The sequence below is a fragment of the Leuresthes tenuis genome, unplaced genomic scaffold (assembly GCF_036924035.1).
Source record: "Leuresthes tenuis unplaced genomic scaffold, fLeuTen1.0.hap1 SCAF_8, whole genome shotgun sequence".
Taxonomy (NCBI): Eukaryota; Metazoa; Chordata; class Actinopteri; order Atheriniformes; family Atherinopsidae; genus Leuresthes; species Leuresthes tenuis.
The window spans coordinates 17,236,599-17,256,166 of record NW_027325362.1 but is presented as its reverse complement, the minus strand read 5'-3'; the positions used below and the strand labels follow the sequence as shown (position 1 = coordinate 17,256,166).

The 19,568-nt window shown below is 41.3% G+C and overlaps 1 protein-coding gene across 3 annotated transcripts; it reads left to right on the top strand.

Annotated features, from left to right (window-relative positions):
• The first annotated feature begins 1,607 nt into the window (after positions 1–1,607).
• On the top strand, positions 1,608–19,211 carry thbs2a (thrombospondin 2a). 3 transcript variants are annotated; one of them, XM_072391167.1, is made up of 24 exons: positions 1,983–2,001; positions 2,252–2,320; positions 2,567–2,709; positions 2,781–3,120; positions 3,535–3,619; positions 5,894–6,093; positions 7,319–7,459; positions 7,547–7,640; positions 8,048–8,218; positions 9,034–9,210; positions 10,644–10,817; positions 11,225–11,352; positions 11,457–11,609; positions 12,769–12,987; positions 13,077–13,184; positions 13,901–14,060; positions 14,163–14,281; positions 14,367–14,601; positions 15,787–16,014; positions 16,110–16,381; positions 16,460–16,557; positions 16,641–16,780; positions 17,441–17,471; positions 17,806–19,211. In XM_072391167.1, exons 3-24 carry the CDS (start codon positions 2,567–2,569, stop codon positions 17,807–17,809), a joined length of 3,420 nt encoding a protein of 1,139 aa, XP_072247268.1. In that variant the 5' UTR covers positions 1,983–2,001; positions 2,252–2,320; the 3' UTR covers positions 17,810–19,211. The 3 variants fall into 3 exon arrangements, with proteins under 3 accessions (XP_072247266.1, XP_072247267.1, XP_072247268.1); XM_072391165.1 differs by having other exon boundaries at positions 1,608–2,001; positions 2,567–3,120; XM_072391166.1 differs by lacking the exon at positions 17,441–17,471 and having other exon boundaries at positions 1,609–2,001; positions 2,567–3,120.
• The last annotated feature ends 357 nt before the right edge of the window (positions 19,212–19,568 follow it).

Genomic DNA, 19,568 nt, shown 5'->3' with positions numbered 1-19,568 from the left:
CTCCATACTTTAAACATTTTAAGTGCCAGATTTGCTCTTTGGATTATGATCCTGAGTCATACTGAACCTGTGTGTGCGAGTGTGTGTGTGAGCGTGTGTGAGTGAGTGAGTGAGTGAGTGAGTGTGTTAAAAACACATAAACCTCCACAGTGAAGTCACGGCCTGGAGAGGAGAAGTGGAAACTATAGTTGTTTATCAGCCTAGCTGACATCAATCACCTTTGTTTCATTACTCTTCCAAATCTCTGGTGTTTGTAGAAATAATAGTCAACTTGTGTTTAATCCCCTGCTGTGTGGCAGGTAAGCTCTGGACTGCGATTAGGTCCAAATGACCCAGAAAATCATCGGAACGAAAAAGTTAAAAAGTGACTGAAACCTGAGCTTGTGTTTGAAGGAAGCTATAAGAGCAGCGTGTTCTTCCTTCTCCTGGTGACACAGTTTGGTGTAAACAAGTCTGACATGGAATTTTTGCTACTTTATTCTTTATACTTTCTTTTGCTATTTTCTTCTTCTCCTCCTACTGACGAACATTAAACAACTCTGCATGCATAAAACTCCTATGGTTTGTTCTGCAGTTGCTCTGCACTTATTAAACCCAATGCTGAGAATGGCAAAACTCTTTTATGAAGCGATTCACTTTTAGCCTCTGATAAAGCCTTGTGATGTGGTTCTAATTAGAGACACAGGTTTATGGAATGGCAGAATCAGTAGAAACAAAACAGTGAAAGTAATGACTGGCTTACAATAACGGCTATCATATGTAAAATAAAGTTTGATTCATATATCCAGTTTGAAGACAGTCAGATCCGGCGTCAGACTAAATTTCCTCTTGGGATTGCTATAGCTGACCCCACAACTTAAACAATCAAGTATTCAAACTGAACTCAAAAGTTTAAAAACTCATCTTAAGGAACTGCCGTGACAGTTGTCACCACTTTTGTTGCAAGTAATCCTGCAGAATGATTCAACTTTTCCAACCCTGACAGGTTTATTCTGATGAAGTCTGTTCTCCACAGACTGTTTTTATCATCAGTGAGCATCTACGAACATCTAAGCCTCATAATATATTTTTGTACATCTGACAAACTGTTTACTTATGCTTCTGATTTCAATCAGATTTGTGAATGCATGTCAAGGGGGGGGGGGGGGGGGGGGGGGGGTAAAAACTCTCTAGTCTTCACCCCTGTTTAAAAGGAATGCATTTCCAATTCCCTCCCAGTCTTTTTCATGTTCCGCTGTTTGTCCCACATAACAGACATAGCTGGGATTTGAATTACATATTTATGCAAGTTTTTAATTATAACACAAAAAGTTTGTGTTGGGACTTCTCTTTGAATTAAGCTCGTGGGTCACTATTCATCGTCCCAGCTCTACTGGGAGGGATTGCAATTAGATTCAGCTGATATTGCGTGAGAATACATATCTGAATTGCCTTTACTCTAGCTGTTCCTTCAGAGTAAATCAGCCCAATCCCTCCCGCAGAGAAAGTGACTCAGCAGCAGATATGCAGAGGGTGCAGAGGGTGGGCTTCACGGGGAGGAGATATGTGGGCATCAAGGTGGGAGAGGAGAGGGGAGGGGCCACGAATCCTCCGTGCCAAGCTCAGTCTGCGTGCACGAATGAGAAAACTACGAAATCGGAAGATAATTATGTAACTCCGTGTCTTAACGACCGACCTCAAAGCGCTCATACCCGAAAGGCTGTTTGATTGACACGCTCTCCGCCAGCCTCTGTATAAAAGAGGAAGGAGGTGGGCGCTCAGTCATTGTTGCGCCTCAGGTCCTCCAGACTGTGGATGTTGCGAGCCAAAGTGGACTTAAAGGTTTTTTTTTTTAGGCAGGGGGCTTGCAGAAGAAACCAACTTTCATTCATTTAATTCTCAACCTGAACCCCCAAATAAGTAGCTGTTTTTTTTTGTTGTTGTTGTTTTTCATTTGAACGTTGTCTTTTTTTCGTTGCTGGATATCTCTTAGAATTTGAAAAAATAAATTGAACTCGTCAGGTAAGTCACGGACGGATTTAGTCCTTGTGATTTCATGCCCTCGTAGTTAGTTAAGCTACCAAAGAGAACCTCATGCCACATAGTTTGATATGCTGTGACAAATTGATTTTTGAGCTGTATGGTTCACTGGGATTATTTTATCCTAAATTGTAGCATAATTGCATGTATCAGTATTCTTGTCTTTTCCGGATGTCTAGCATCCCAGAAGGGGAATAAAACTAACAAATAATCATTTATTTGTTTTATGAAGTAGATATGATACTCAGGAGAAGTCTCTTCTTGTTGCTCCTTTCTACATTCCAACAAGCAGCAACTCAAGGTGAGTGGAAATGTGTGTATTGCTTTCATTATCAGAACTTAGTATTAATGTTGCTGTGCTTATGACTGGAGACCAACTCAGCGGTAGAAACTAATTTATTGTGCAGATATCCACATCAATTAAACGTTTCAATAGGGCTGAAAATTGAAGTCTAAATATGTTTAAAGGCTCCTGAACTTTTCCCTTTCCCTTTTTATTTTCCATAAAGTAACCTTACTGCCTAACTGTCTTTTGTCTGATGTCTAGATGGACAGCAGGAGGATGAGACCTCATTTGACTTGTTTGAAATCAGCCACATCACTCGTAAGACTCTGGGGGCCAAGCAGTTTCGGGGCCAAAACTCTGATGCCCCTGCCTTCCGCTTCATCCGCTTTGACCACCTGCCTCCAGTAAGCCCCCCTATACTAAAACAAATACTAGGTCAGATCCAAAACAATGAGGGCTTTGTGTTCGTGGCCAGCATGCGCCAGGACCGCGGCTCGCGGGGCACTCTGGTCGGTCTGGAGGGTCTTGATGGCCGACGGCAGTTTGAGATTGTGTCCAATGGACGTGCCAACAGTCTGGACCTGGTATACTGGGTGGACGGCTCGCAGAACGTGGTCTCATTTGAGGATGTGGACCTAGCTGACTCACAGTGGAAGAATGTCACTCTTCATGTTCACGGGGAGAACGCAAACCTGTTTGTGGGCTGCAGCCTGATAGACAGCTTCATCCTGGATGAGCCATTCTACGAGCACCTGCAAGCTGAGGGAAGCCGCATGTATGTTGCAAAGGGATCCATTCGGGAGAACCACTTTAGGGTAAGACAAAGACAACTTAAAAATAGCAGGTGGTCATGGCTTTCCCAGAATATGGGAATTCTCTCGACAGTATTTGCTACCTCTCGAGACACAAGATTGTGGCGTTAGCTTATGATGACAGCTCTGTTTAAACAACTCCTAAAAAGTAAAGAATAACAAGTCCAGAATATAGCAGAAAGTGTTGCACTGAGCTTTGTGTGGGGAGCACACTCCATACTTAGACAAATAATTTCCCCCTTGTGCATAAAAATGAGTGAGAATGAATGTGACAAGATCAAAAGTAAGTTTCCATGCATGGATTATCAATATGTATGTTTGGAATCTATTCAGAATAGACTTATAGCCCAGCTGAGATGTGACCTTGTTGCCAAAATATTTCACAAAGACAGTCACCCCCATTTTCTAACCTAACAGGGCCTTCTTCAGAATGTGCATTTCATCTTTGACACGTCAGTGGAAGATATCCTCCTGAGCAGAGACTGCGAGTTCACCAAGGAAGGTGAGAGTGGATTTTTTTCTTTGGAACGAGGTTATAAAAACTGTGTTTAAAATTATGTTCATCCAAGAGTTCCCGCAATGCTGGAGGAGTGGAAAGTATTTATAGTGCACCAAAAGATGAGTCAAACTAATTATATTTGCAATCTGTTCCAAGCCTGATACCTTGCAGATGGCATTTGGAAACCCTTTCACATGTGATCCCCCACAAAATGGTGTCTGTGTTTTGTTAAGTTAAACCATAGCAAACAGTTTAACAGTGTCTCCTGACACCCTCTGTATGTGTTTAGCTCTTCTTTTTTTTTAAATGGGTCAAAAAACTTGCACATTTGATACGTGGCGAGATCTCCCACTATTGCTTCATGTTTACGGAAACACCAGTGTCAATGCAGTGGCTTGAGGTTGACCAGTGAACAAAAGGAGATACAGATGCTTACATTTATTTCCATTGGCAGAGGAGTTCGGATAATACCCTGGGAAAGAAAACAGAAAAAGGGAGAGTGAATGCTTTACTGCAGAGCTTCCACTTCCAGCTGCTCACACACACATATAGTCGGTGAGGTCATAAATTGGCTGATTGGGTTACTTTGCTCAGATGAAGCTTTCATATGAAGAATAAGGGCCTTGTGATCCTCAGCGGAGCTCACACGAGGGGTGGCAACAGCTAAGAAGATGCAGATTTCTGTGTAAGTCTGCACATGATCTTCTTCTTCAACAATCCAAGTAGGTCACCAGATCTGGAAAACTGGAGTCTTTGGTGCGCTATGATAAACTGAAGCCATATGCAGTGTGCGGTTTTGTGCTTGCTCCAGCGCTTGTTGCATATCTGTTACCACAAGAAGTGTTGAATTCCAGCTGAAGGAGTTTATTTGTTCAACAAATGTCACCAAGGCCCCGATGTCTTCTGCATGTTGGCTGGTACCGGTCAAGCTTCTAAACTGGCAGAGTTTAATGCAAAAAGTCGTCCATAAACCCTCACAACCCACACTCATAAAAAGTATCAACCTTGGAAATGAATGAGCGGCATTAAAATTAGCCCAGCTACTTGCAAAAAAAAAATAGGTAAATGATAATCTTCTCCCTGCATATTTTGACAAAATAGAGAATGCCTATCAGGGAGAGAAGAATGTGTAAATGCTTTCACAGACAAGGCCTCCAGAGATTTTAATGATTCCAGCAGACTGAAGAGGAAATAAAACGTAGTGGGACATCACTGGGCAATTTGAATGACTTCTTGATTTAGAGTCCCCAGTCTGCTATTAATCTTCACCAATTTACATAGCTCGATCCAAACTAGTTGCAGAAATGTGCTGTGCGTTGGCTGAATGTCAGGCATTCCATGGAGTTTGATAAGTGTCTTGTTTATTTATTCATTTCTATTTTTATTTTGGAAATTGTTCATTTAGAAAGTCCACCATAACACAGTTAAAGTTCAGCAGTTTGAAATGCAAACTGGAGGCAAAAGTGAGGGGTAAAGTGAGGGAATGTGGGTAATTATTATGTCATAAGGTTCACTGCAAACTCCACCCAAAAAAGTTGCCCTGTCCTGCTGTGTGACTTGTATTTCTTTGCCTGTCTGTGCTGTGCAAAGATCACAGCTGGTAGACACGTTACCTCTGGCTCGACTTCCTGCTCCAGATGTGTTGATTGTGCAAAGAAAACCTAACATTAAGCCTCATTAGGCTCCTCAAAACAACTCCTGTAGTTAACAATAGTGCTCTTTTCGAAAATGTGCACTGAATTAAACGGTTAGTGATGAACGAGGAGGGCCTCTGACTCAGTGGTTTTCACACACTTACCCAGACAAGTGTACCCCCAGGACACTGACGATCTGCAAGGACAAAACCATTCATTTGATAGGTATGTTGAAAATATGTCTTTGTTGTTCGTTCAGTCTGTGAGATGTGTCCTCTTACCTTAAAGGTCAGATAGATTTATGGTTGATTTTTTTCCCATCACATTAGGAACTGCCAGATGTTCTCCCACAGCCAGCCCTGCTGTCAACTCTCACACCATGATATACCATAACCACGTCAGATAGACACCTTTTCAGATCAAACGCCACTGCTCACTGCATATCTGAGTTGGGGAATGTAGTATACATTGTATTGATTACATTTGTTGTGATCTTTTGCTGTGCTACAGGAAAACAGCAAATCACTCTGTTCCCTCACGAGTCCTCGTGTTTCAGTCATCATATCCTCTCCATCACGGGTCTGTGTTGCTTCTTCAAATGTTTGATTTAACCTCAATACCCCTCTTTTTGTCTCTCCTCCAGATGATGCCAATGTTGTGAGTGAGAGCACGGAAATGGTGGATGTAAGCCCTTCCATCACTACAAACATCATAGGTCAGAAGACAGACGACCTGGGTGCAGACATGTGTGAGCGCTCCTGTGAGGAACTTAGCACCATGTTTCAGGAGCTCAAAGGCCTCCGAGTTGTCGTCAGCAATCTCATTGATGGCTTGCAAAAAGTGGTAAGATGCAAAAGTGACACATGATGCAACCTGAATGAGCCTCTGGTAGTTGGTGTAAATCAAACCTAATCCTGACTCATGTTTGTTTTAGAGAAGCTATTGCCTGTTTTGCTGTATTCTTCAGGCCAACTTCAGTGATGAAATCTGTCTTTAACTAAAGGAAGGAATTTTGCATTTGGAATAAATGATACAGTCCTCTGTGCGACAGCCAGAAAGTAAGTAGTTTGAAATGGGTTACTAGGTAACCTACATTGGTTTAAAAGCAAACAGTAAGTGGCTGCAGGATTGTTTATAGAGTGGCCTGTGATGGCTGAACCCGTTTGACTCCTGCTATCTGTGGCAGCGTGAGTCAGACAGATTTTATGACATGTTACATGTGGATATAGGAAGTGTTCCCCTGGCAGTGACTGGGTCCAGTCTAATGTCTGGCTTTGTTTAAACAGTCCATGTGTTTCCTCTGGGAGTCTCCCAGCAATAAGAGAGTCTGGGCATGAACCTTGGGGAAAAAAAAAAAGAGGCTGGTATGAAAAGGGTCCCTGAGGCTCTTCCAGACCAAGTGGTGTCTCAGACTCAAATGCTGCACGCTCCCTCTTCTCTGTTTGGGAGGACGCGCACGCACACACACGCACAAAAATCTTTGGCAGTAGTTTATCTACTGACAGTTCCCAAGTGTTGAGGAGTCCAGCCAGAGGTCCCCTGGTCTCCAAGTGGGTGGGAGGTTGTAACATGCAGAAGTAAGCAGTGCTTTTCAGTGGTTCATTTTCCTAAAGGCAATAGAGATGGAATTGTGAAAACTACTAAGTGTCATCATCACAGCTGAATAGCTTTTTGTGTAGGTGGAACTTTTAAATCTTTAAAAATAATGGCATCCCATAATTACAAGGTGGTGTACACCTCAGGGCATCACCCAGCCTTGAGAGTGAAGTAAATATGTCAGCTGGATAGCCAGAAAAAGTGAGAAGATGCTATATTTAGGACATTTTTATGATGCTAGATGGTGTTTCACAGGTAGCATTTTACTAATTTCTATTGGGTTTGGAACAGCATAAACTCTTACTCTGTAAACCTGCTGAAAATAAATTCCCACATGTGCTCCTAAAATAGTCATTTTGTCAGCAGTTAAACCTCTCTATCCACCAGTGGCAATATGCCTTTGTCATGAGTGTGTCCTAATCATTTCTGACTGATCTCCTCCCTGACTTCAAATCTGTTGCTGTGTGTTCAGACAGAGGAGAACACGGTCATGAAGGAGGCCCTTGGGAGGATGAAGAACTCTAAAGAGAAAAACATGTGCTGGCAGGATGGCCGTCTATTTGAGGACAAGGAAGACTGGGTTGTAGACAGCTGCACTAAATGTACCTGCCAGGTACTGCCAAGTCTAATAGACTTAAACAAATTCAATCTGGGTATCAATGACCCCAATATATTTCTGAAATTGTTTCTATATTCACAGGAGTCTAAGATTGTGTGCCACCAAATTACCTGCCCACCAGTGGCCTGTGCCAGCCCTTCATTTATTGATGGCGAGTGCTGCCCTGTGTGCATGCGTAAGTAGTTGGAACCTCCTCATCATATAGGCAGTTGCAAACATGCGCAAGCTTATGCAAGCTTATGCAAGCTTTTTTAAATCAAGGGTGCAGTGTGCCATAAAAACAATATTCCATGCGCGTTAAACTCCAATACCACAGGACTGTCGCAACCAGTTTGTCTCTGGGAGTGAGCGACATGTTTATTGACACTAAGAATGGCTGCTGTGGGTTCTACAGATGAAGTCATCTGATAGACAGACGGACAGACGAAAGAATAAAAGCTGCAAGTCATTATCCTTTCTCGGAACTTTTGTCATTCTGTTAAATAAGTTGTGTGGGATTGCTTCCTGTGCAAACAAACAAAAAAAAAAAAAAGAAAAGAAAATCAACAACAAAAATCAAAAACAAGCTGTTGCTCTTTCCAGCCAAAGACAGTGAGGATGGCTGGTCCCCCTGGTCAGAGTGGACAGAGTGCACAGTCACCTGTGGAATAGGTACTCAACAGAGGGGACGGTCATGTGACGCAACCAGCAACCCCTGCACAGGACCATCTATCCACACCCGCAAGTGCAGCCTGGGCAAATGTGACAGCCGTGGTAAGGTGTTTTTTTTTACTCAGTAGTAAGCAAAAGATTTTCCTCATCTTGCTTAATTTAAATTTGAACATGTAGCAACCAGTAGCCACTGTCTTGGTGCTGTGAAATTATCTGCAAAAATAATTATGTGTTTGCTGCTGACAGTAGCCGAAAACAAACATTTGTATGGCATATGGCATGGGAACGTAATGGAACTGTGGGAAAAGTCAGCATAGCTCAGTTGAATATGAGATCCCTCAAAGTGCAAAACACTCCGCTCACGCCTCCATAAATCTGAATCCATCACAGTGTGGCTGAATGTGTGTGAAGAGCTGGATCTCATATTTGGGTTGAAGGGTGTGCCCAGTCAAAATTAATCCCAAATAAATCACTGGCTGAGAGTGTGTCTGACAGTCCAATGGCTCACCACTGCCCCCCATGAAAAATAAGAAATATAAAAGGATTTATATTGGATGCACTATATATGAAGTGTGGGGATTTTGCAATATTTGTGCTGGAGGCTGGAGTGATGAATTGGGCATTTGATAGGCTATTGGATCAGCATGTGTTTTTGCTTCCAGCTACTATTACACTGGATCTGTATGAGTGACTGAATGAGTCTAACCACTGAGAGATAGTTTACCCTCAATGACATAAATACTGGTGCAAGCCAGCTGTCGCCAACATCAGAGAGTGTTTACTTGTAGAAAATGTGGTGGTCGTTCTTCTTTGTTTTGACTTCTGTGGATTATACATGTCGCGTCACAATTTGACTGTATGGAAACTGTATGTTTTTTGGTGATCCCTGCCTGATACGTTTGATGTTTCATACCTAGTTCGCCAGGACGGAGGGTGGAGTTTGTGGTCGCCATGGTCATCTTGCTCGGTGACTTGTGGAGAAGGACAAATTACCAGGATACGCCACTGCAACGCTCCTGTGCCACAGCTGGGCGGCAAAGACTGCGAGGGAAGTGGGAGAGAGACTCAGAGCTGCACTGCCAAGCCGTGTCCAAGTGAGTATTTCATCTTAGCAGTGAATTTCTCAAAAGCAGTATCTCCCATACAATGGCTATTGTGTCCATGTGTCTAAAAGTCAGTCTGCCCTTTTGCTCAACATTCCCTGTGGGATTTTTTTTTTTTAAATCAACACAGTATGTTTTCTCTTGTAAAATAAAGTTCCATACTTCTGAGCTCACCCCTCAGATTTTTGTTTAGACATCAAGAGCTTAAATATCTGAGCTATGAATGCAGAACCTTGAAAGAGTGTTAATCGCCTTTGGAATCTTTTTGCCATTTTATAGCCCTTCAGTCTGAAATTGATGGGGATTTTTGAGAGGTTTGTATGTTTGTCAACACAGCATGCCTCAGGGTGCATTATATCTTCTATTGTGAAACAATCATGAAACCATGTGAAGCAGTTTCAGCTGCAGAGTTAAAGCTCCTGTAGGCTTTAAGTCTTAACACAGATTCTCAATCAGATCGAGGTGTGGGCAGAAAAGGCCGATCAAAAAAAATAAAAATCTGTCTCCTTAAACCACTTAAGTGTTACTTTAGCAATAGGCTTAGGGTAATTTCAAGCTGAAAGATAAACCTTCATTCCAGTTTCAATAATCTGAAAAAAGTTGTCCTCAAGAAGAATTCCACAAATTCAGGGCCACTTTCCCAGGCCCTGCTGAAGACAAACAACCCCACAGCAAGATGCCACCATCGTGCTTCTCTGTTTGGATGGTGTTCCTCGAGTAATCAGTTTACGCCACAGCTGTAGTATGCCTTCATGGTCAAAATGTCATTTGTCTAATTTCACCACAGTACATTTTCTTTAGAGTCACTCAGATGGGTTTTTTTTTTTTGCTTCTTTTTCCCACTAAGCAATGACATTTTTCAGACTACTCCTCCAAGAAGCCAAGTGTATGACTTCAAGTGGTTCTAGTGACAGCTTTGTAGCTCCCTGATGGTTGCCTGGCCTACTTGCTTTCTTTCTGATTAATACTGTCTTTGCCTCATCTGTGGGTTTTGGTGACATGCCCTTTCTTGGCAGAACGGATTTAATAGTGCTCTTTGGGATATTCAGAGTTTTTGATATTTTTATAAACCAAACCTAATCTGTATTTCTGCAGAACTTTGTCCCTGAACACAGTGCTGCTTGCTTGTTGGTGCACTTTGGTTAGTTGTGTCGTAAACTCTGGGTCCTTTCACAAGTGCTGTATGTTTATTGAGATCATGTAATGCCTCATCCACACACAGATGGACTTAACTGAACTACTTATGTTACTTCTGAAGTCTTAATGTAGGGCTCCAAAGGAAAAGACTGAATACATGTGCCTGTAAAAGTTAGAGTACTTCGTATTTGAAACGTTCTACACCCTATTTTTATTTTTATTTCGCTTAACCAGTTTGGACAGTTTTTGTTTTCGGCCCTGTACATGTAATCTGTGTATGTTTTTAGTTGATGGTGGTTGGGGGCCGTGGTCTCCGTGGGCAACCTGTTCCGCAACATGTGGAGGGGGAGTTAAAAGTCGCTCACGTGAGTGCAACAGCCCTGAACCTCAGCACGGTGGCAAGAAGTGTATTGGGGAGGCCACCGACAGTGACAGCTGTAACAAGGAAGACTGCCCTGTTGGTAAGTATCAGTCACTTTAGCTTAGGCTAGCAGCTATGAAAGCAATGGGTTCCAAGGATGGAAAGTTTGGTTGAAGCATTGCTTTGGTCAAAACTGAAACATTCCATCTGACAATCATGGAAATAATTCTAGCAGAAGGATTGCTCTTTGTGGCTTTGTGGAAACTTACTATTCAAATTCAAACTGACAACATTCCAATCAGACCTGTCAGCAATGATTCCAACAAAGAGTCAACTAAAAAAGTGTCTGTGACTAGTAACAAGACAATTGTTTCAGGGCTACATTTTAGTTAAAATCATTCAAACTCAACCTGAGTCTTTGAGAGAAGCTTTACTGATATATCATTGTTGACTTCAGGTTTCTTGTTTATTCCATTCTTGTCACCTAACCCCCCCCCCCCCTCTCAGATGGCTGCCTGTCTAACCCATGCTTTGCTGGAGTGGATTGCAGCAGCTCTGCTGACGGCTCTTGGGAGTGTGGCCCATGCACTGCTGGGTTTCGGGGAAATGGTACCCATTGTGAAGACATTAATGAGGTGAAATTCACTGTTTTTCTTGTTGGCATAAGCCTTACTGTTTTGACACCTCATTTATGCATGTGTTTGTTTGCGTTTGGCTGATGCATTTTTCCTTCACCTAGTGTGACATGGTGTCCGATGTTTGCTACAAAGTGAGTGGAGCACAGCTCTGCGTCAACACCGATCCAGGTTTCCACTGCCTGCCCTGTCCAAAGCGCTACAAGGGCAACCAGCCTTTTGGTATGGGCGTAGAGGCTGCCAAGAAAAACAAACAAGTGAGTTGGTGTTACTCATATTGAACAGCCTTGCACAGACCACTGCTAAGATGTCACTGACACAGGGGTTTTCTTGAAGAAGTGAGAGCAATATCTGGTAAGAGAGACAATGTGGACCTATAGCTCCAGGCACAATTTTAAGGTGGTCGTGTGGATTTTGGATTTTGTTTGTCAGACTGAATTGTATAAAGGACTGAAGCAGCAGCTCAGTATTTGATTTTCTGACCATATCTCAATATCAGGCCATCTGAAAAGGAAGAGCATGGGGTAACTCCTAACAACAAACATATGTTACACATCTCTGGTTCTGATAAGAATAACGGCTGATTGAAAACGTTCTGTAGATTTTATTATCATGTAGACGTTGAATGGATCAGAGCTATTCCATCAAGCAAAAGGAAGTGAGGTCATAACAGTTTCATAGCGCAGGTAATATGTGTCATACTTGATTCTGATGTAGCCATTTTCTCCTCTTGTGATTACTGAATTCACAGAGTCTCTTGAAAACTGGAAAACATGCTGTGCGTCCACTTTCATCCCTCATGGACCATCTTGTTACTCTTTAGCCTCTCCAGCTGCCCGTGTGTCATTTGATGCCCCATTTTCCCTAATTGATTTGGGGGAAAAGGGAATTTTCTCATTGTTGGTATTAAGAGGCTCTGTTTCAAAATTTTGATCAAAGGCCTGTTCTCGCTGTCATTTTTGGCTCCATGAGTTCATGGTGTGGCATCCAAACTGCAGTTAGGCTCATCCTTTGGTAACGAGCGGCAGCTGTGAATGCCTTCGGCTCCAGTAAAAGGGCAACATCAGATCATAAAGAGATGTACGATGGTATTAAAAAGGATTTCATAAAATCCACTATGCCCAAGAAGTTCCCCTTGCTTTAGCTTTTTCCAGAATTCCTCGCTTAACCTATCACTTTGATTTAAAGTTACCCTCAGTTTGAAATGGGCCTTCCAAAATGAGAGCAACCAGGGGAGGTTGTAGAATAATTCTTTTTGATTTGGAGCTTACCATTAACTGACAACAAAAAGAAAAGACTGATCAAAACGCTTTGGAAGGGGTCATCTTTGATTTTTTTTTTTTTAAGCCACAGCCATATAATCCTGAAGTTGTACATTTCATTAAACAGTTCTCCCTTCCCTCTTTGTCTCTTTAGGTGTGTGAGCCAGAGAACCCATGTAAGGACAAAACCCATAACTGTCACAAATACGCTGAATGCATCTACATCAGCCACTTCAGTGACCCGATGTACAAGTGCGAGTGTCGTACCGGTTACGCTGGGGATGGCTTCATTTGCGGTGAAGATTCAGACTTGGATGGATGGCCTAATCAGAACCTTGTGTGTGACGCTAACGCCACTTCTCACTGCAAGAAGGTATCTCATTCACATGTTTTATGCCATTTGCTCGGCAGTGATTGTAAACTCAGCTGTTCAAACTCATTCACCTCATGCTAATAATTCAGGATAATTGCCCAAACCTCCCGAACTCTGGACAAGAGGATTTTGACAAAGATGGTCAAGGAGATGCTTGTGACAAGGATGATGACAATGATGGAATACTGGATGAAAGGGTAAATTAAGTTTTTATTTTCACACGTTACATAATCATAAATAATTGTGAGATGTCATCAAAGTCATTGCTATTGATTTAGAATGCATTGAAAGATCATATTTTAGCACAGAAAACATGAAACACAAGCGTTGTTCTTCATCAGAACTTTATAAATCATTTCAGTAAATCACTGCACTTTGAGGTTTGATGACAGAGAGTGTCTTCATCTGTAAATGGTGCTGTCTAAAAGCCAGTTTTAGCATACTTGTTGTTGAAAGTCATCTTGTGTTTTTCATCAAATGTGGTATCAAGACGTCTTTCATTAAGTGCTTCATTCTATACATGTAGAATATTAAAATAGTTAATGCTAACAGCTGTCAAACACTGAAATGCCAACGAATGGGACAACTTAGGTCAGGACAGTTTCAGATTAAATCACTGGCATGTTCATACTCAAGTTTTATAACCTGGCAAGGATTTTCTTGCCAGCCTTAGAAAGGTGTAATTTCTTATTTTGTTTTCATTGCCATTTCCTGTACTGTACCCACTGAAGCCATTTCTACTGTAATTAAAAAAAAAATCCATAACCTTTATAAGATACTGTTACGCTGAGTTAAAAAATTAAGATCTACTTCTGTAAATGATTTGTCCTTTAAACATATAGACTATAACTCATTCCAAAATTTAGATCTCAGATGATAAACAGCACCAATAACCATGTACTTTGTGCCACAGGACAACTGTCCCCTACTTTACAATCCTCGTCAGTTTGACTTCGATAAGGATGAAGTTGGCGATCGCTGTGATAACTGCCCCTACGAGCACAACCCTGCACAAATAGATACTGACCACAATGGAGAAGGAGATGCCTGTGCAGTGGACATTGATGGCGATGGTAAACTGTCCATGCTGGAGTCGGACATCTAGGGAAATGAATTGATGAATCCAAAACTTAAATTTTAAACAAAATGTCATCATTTAACTTTTTCCTCCTCAGATATTCAGAATGAGAATGACAACTGCCCGTATGTGTACAACACTGAGCAGAAGGACACGGACATGGATGGAGTTGGTGACCAGTGTGACAACTGTCCCCTGCTTCACAACCCTGACCAGGTTGTTCCCTACTCTGCAAACTGTGATATTCATCAGTACTGTCGGTGCATGAAGTGTTAATGCTGATATCTGTATTCATCTGCAGACTGACGTTGACAATGACCTGGTTGGAGATCATTGTGACAATAACCAAGACATTGATGAAGATGGTCATCAGAACAATTTAGACAATTGTCCTTATGTGGCCAACGCCAACCAGGCGGACCACGACAAGGATGGCAAAGGAGATGCATGTGACTACGATGATGACAATGATGGTATACCTGACGACAAGGACAACTGCAGACTAACTCCCAACGCAGACCAGGTGGACTCTGATGGTAAGGATGTAGCATCTAAAGGGTTTAGAGTCCCCATGAGTCATGAGCATTTTTAAGATATTTTTTCAGGAAATTACATTTATAAAATTCTGGTAAAAGAACTTAAACATCAAATGTGATTTCATGGAGACCTTTAAGAATGCGGTGGTAGATGCAGGCCATGTACCTCTGAATCATGCGTGAACTGGTGATATCCCCTCCTTATTAAGCAGGAATACATTTTTTTATGCTCAAATACAATTAATTACAGTTTTACATAAGTTGTATTTTTAAGGCCAATTTATTTACCTACAGACTTGAACATTTGTAACATATTAAATCTAGTTTGGGAGATGGAAGACTTATTTAGGTTATGATGTTACTTTCTGGGATCTAACCATCTATAGCTGGATTTCTGTGGTTCTGGAATATCTGTGTGCTTGCTTAAAAAAATCCTTCTTCTACAGAATGAGCTTTTGCTTTGTCCCACACATGCTTAGTTATTAGTTTCACAGCAGCAGGTGTGAACTGCGGCGACTGGAAAAAGTCACGGACTGGGCTGGTTCGAGTGATGTCATTTTGAATGACTTTAGTAAGCTGGCCAGGAGGGCACAAGCCAGATTGTGAAGTTTTATTTCTTTTAAGTTTTGCCCGTGATTAATCCACAGTGCCCAATTTAAGCAGGGTTACCTGGAGTGTGTACAGCTGTCTGTAACTGGAGACGGAGGTCCTGGACCTGATGCTTTCACACTCCTCAAAGCTTGTCGGATAGTGTTTTTTTTTTCTTTTCTTTTTTCTTTGAACCCCTTATGCAGTACCAAAGCTGGTGAACGAAGAGAACTAGCTACTTCCATGAAGAGGTCCTCATTAGCCACTGGCATTCTTTCCTCCCTAAGTTTCTGGCCTGTAGTCTAGCTCTAATAGATTTCAGGCTTCACGTCGTAACAAGTATCAGTGGAAGTTGTCACAGCAAAAGAAGATGGCTGACTTGCTTTTGTACACATGGTATTGGTATTTAAGTCAGTTTTCTTGGAGGAACTGTTATTTTTCCATTCATTTTTCATATTAACTTCAATGAGATCCTGAACAATCACTCCAGTGGGAGTATTATGATACTTCCATATGCTGTCATTGATATTTTTTCAGCCTTTGCAAAATTAGGTCAACTTCTTTTTTGTTTGTTTGTTTCTTCTTTTTTTGAAACAGGGGATGGAAGAGGGGATGCCTGCAAAGACGACTTTGACAATGATAACATCCCTGATATCCTCGATGTGTGTCCTGAGAACAATGCCATCAGTGTGACAGACTTCAGGAAGTTCCAGATGGTTCACTTAGATCCTAAGGGAACCACTCAAATTGATCCCAACTGGGTGGTCAGACACCAGGGCAAAGAGCTGGTTCAGACGGCCAACTCAGACCCGGGCATTGCAGTTGGTGAGCAGCTCACATGCAACATCTCTCTTTTTTTTTTTTTTAAAGATATGACTGTGTTTAGACGTACGATTTCTGTTTTCTTCCCACCATTACAGGTTTTGATGAGTTCAGCGCTGTGGACTTCAGTGGAACAATGTATGTGAACACAGACAGAGATGATGACTATGCCGGCTTTGTGTTCAGCTACCAGTCGAGTGGGCGCTTTTACGTAGTGATGTGGAAGCAGATCACGCAAACGTACTGGGAGGACAAGCCCTCCAAAGCCTTTGGCATCTCAGGCGTTTCACTGAAAGTTGTCAACTCAACCACAGGCACAGGAGAAAACCTGAGGAACGCTCTGTGGCACACGGGCAACACTCAAGGACAGGTAGGATGGAGTCTAAGTGCTATTTGGTCTGTTTCAAAGGCTGTATCGATACTCAGTATTGTTAACTATTTCAAATAGGTGCGCACTTTGTGGCATGACCCAAAAAACATTGGTTGGAAGGATTATACAGCTTACAGGTGGCATCTCATCCATAGACCGAAGACTGGCTTTATAAGGTATGTCTATCTACCCATCTGTCTATATCATACTTTGATAAACATCATGACAAAAAGTTTATGTGATGGCTTGGATTTTGCAGGGTTGTGGTCTATGAAGGCAAGCAGATCATGGCTGATTCAGGACCAGTTTATGACAAGACATTTGCCGGCGGCAGGTTAGGTTTGTTCGTCTTCTCGCAAGAGTTGGTTTTCTTCTCCGATCTCAAGTATGAGTGCAGAGGTAAGTTGCAAGCACAGATGTTTCTGTTTTGTTGAATAAAAGCTAGTACATGTGTGTGATTGCGTGAAGTGTTACATACAAGCAGAGACGTTTTTTCCGTTTTTTCTTTTTAGAACACAACTGTAACAGACTGATAATAACATCTATTGCTATGTTTCGAATGTGTATCAAACAATGCAGACTTTGTGCTTTTTGGTCGGCTTGCTGATTTTTTTTTTTTTTTAATTAAATGAAATAACTCGCAACCATCAATTTCTGCAACAAGATGCAAGGAAAGACACAAGGAAAGTACATCTGGTGCTTCTGTCACCAGTTACTTTATACGCAGTTGCAGTGAAGGATTCACATTCTTCCAGACTGATTTATTTTATGGATTCTACTGATCTATAAATTAGGACATAAAGAAACTTTTTTTCTTTTTGTGGAATTTTTGTGGAACTTGGAAGCTATCAAAACTTTTTTTTTGTCTCATGAACACAGACGTTTGCAGTGATGTGTGTCTGTGTTTGTGTGATGTGCAGCATATGTAGCGTGGTTACATGTGGAGACATGTACAGTAAAAAGCTCAGACCATGAAAGAGAAAAGCCTCTCAATCAGTGTATCTGTTTGCTATATGTGGGTAAAGTCTTTAAACCTTCAAAATCTTTTTCAAAACTCAGATGAGCCGGAGTTCCCAACAGTGTTTATAAGGTAAAGATTAGAGAGTTTTTGTGTTGTGTGTTGTCTGATGCAAGCAAAATATACTAAGTTTCTGCTTGCCAGCTTGCCCATGTACAATGCCTCAGATGCATTGTGTAAGGCCTTGTGTGACAATTCAAGGACTTGAGATCCCCTGCTGAGTGCTAAAGGGTGGAAAATGAGCCTGAAGCCACCAGCCGCGTTACTTAAGCCACGCTTTTTTAATGCACACATTGCACATGTTTTCCCTGCACTCTGCCACTGTTGACTGTAAGTATCGCTGTGTGTTCTACTTTTGATTTTGAATGAGTCGCTGATGGAGGCTATTTTCTCGATCTCTCCACAGATAACTGAATCAGGTCGGGTCGAAAAAGCATCAGAGGGCAAAAGACAAGAATCTCTCCAAGTAGATGTCACATCATTGCCGAAGCCATTTCAACCTAAGTGGGATCTTGCATACTTGCTTGCTTTGCCTTGATCCATCAACTGGAGGAGATGTATGAGATTTCCGTGTTCCTGGTGACATATACACGTTTCCGATGCTGAGAGAGACGAACCGATGACAGTAAACATGTTTTAAGAAGCCTCTGCAGAATATCTAATTATAACTCATGTACCTACTCTGCGTTGTTAAAAACTCATTGTGCAAGCACTTACATGGTGTGCGGGATTCCATACAGTTTGCTACTCGCTTCAACTTGCAAGTGTTCCATTTCTACTTTGCCAAATAGCCACTCAGACGGTCTCTGAAAAACAAATTCCAACCAAAACCATAGTCATTTTGTCCATCACTATTGCTTCTCATCCTGAATGTGCTTTTTAATGGTGAATTTGGGTGAACAATTTCAACAGATGCCAAAAGATGTTTATACTAAGTCTGTACGATAATTTCTTTTGTAAATTATTTAAGCTCTGCCTGTTTTGTTTGTTTGCATTTTTTGCTAGTTTGTAAATAATTTATTTATTTGTTTACACTGACACATATAATTGAATATCGCAAACGTCAAGATAACGCATTACAGTTTCAAGACATTTCCTTTTGTTTGTTTTGTTTTCATGCACTTCCTTTACTTGTTAGTTGTTGGGTTTTTTTTCCAGAACTGTGGTGTAAAGTCAATCTAAAATAATCACATCCATAAACACAACAGATGTTTATGAAGGTGACAAAGAAGGTTTATTCTGGTAGTTTAGCTCGCTGTCCTCAGAGTGATAAACCATTTTGGTACTGGTGTAATACTTTTGATTCCTCCTATTCTATGCCTGTACGTATGGTAATCAGTGGTCCTCTTGCTAAACTGGCTGCTTCGATTTTAAAATAACCCGATTCTGAAGGACTCCAGTGACTTATTCAACACCTGAGAGATTAAGGTTCAACTGTCCATTTTTCAGTGGAAACTTTTTATAGATATGCTTTTTCATTCATATGTTAGTCATACGTATCATTAATGGATGTTGTCAAACTTTACAGTGTTGGTCGAAAAGCTTCCAGATGAAGGTCTCAAAAGACAAAGTGTGACTGTGTGACTGTGCGGTGTGGGTCGAAGACATGTTAAGTTTGTCATTTGATTGTCGTTAGTCTGCATATCATTCGCGTTCATCCGTGTTTGGTTTCCATCTCGTTCTTTTTCATGAGATTTCAGTAATGCACAAAATGTAAATGTTTTTGTATACTTGTTTTGGGTAGATACACATTTTCTACAGACATTGGTGGACGGTTGTTCTGTTTCATAAATAAAACACTTCTACACCACTTGTTTTTGGGATCGTTTGACATTCATTGTCACACTAATTGAGTCTTTTGAAATTGAGTTTTTATTTATTTTTTAGACTAATTGCTCCCGGTTGTGCACAACACATTTACTGTATTTATTATAGCCATTTTAACAAAATATGCTCAACTAACATTCTGTTGCAGTCCAGTTTCATTTTATTGTGTTAGCAATAATTTTTTTTTACAATATGTGCAGTTCAGAGCCTTTGCTATTTACTAATGGTAAACCTCTGCCATTGTGGGCAGTTAGAGGCAGATTAGGCTAAGAGCCTCAAAAACACTCTTTCTACTCCAACACATATCAGGAAGAGGAAATTGGTAATAAGTAACATGATTGT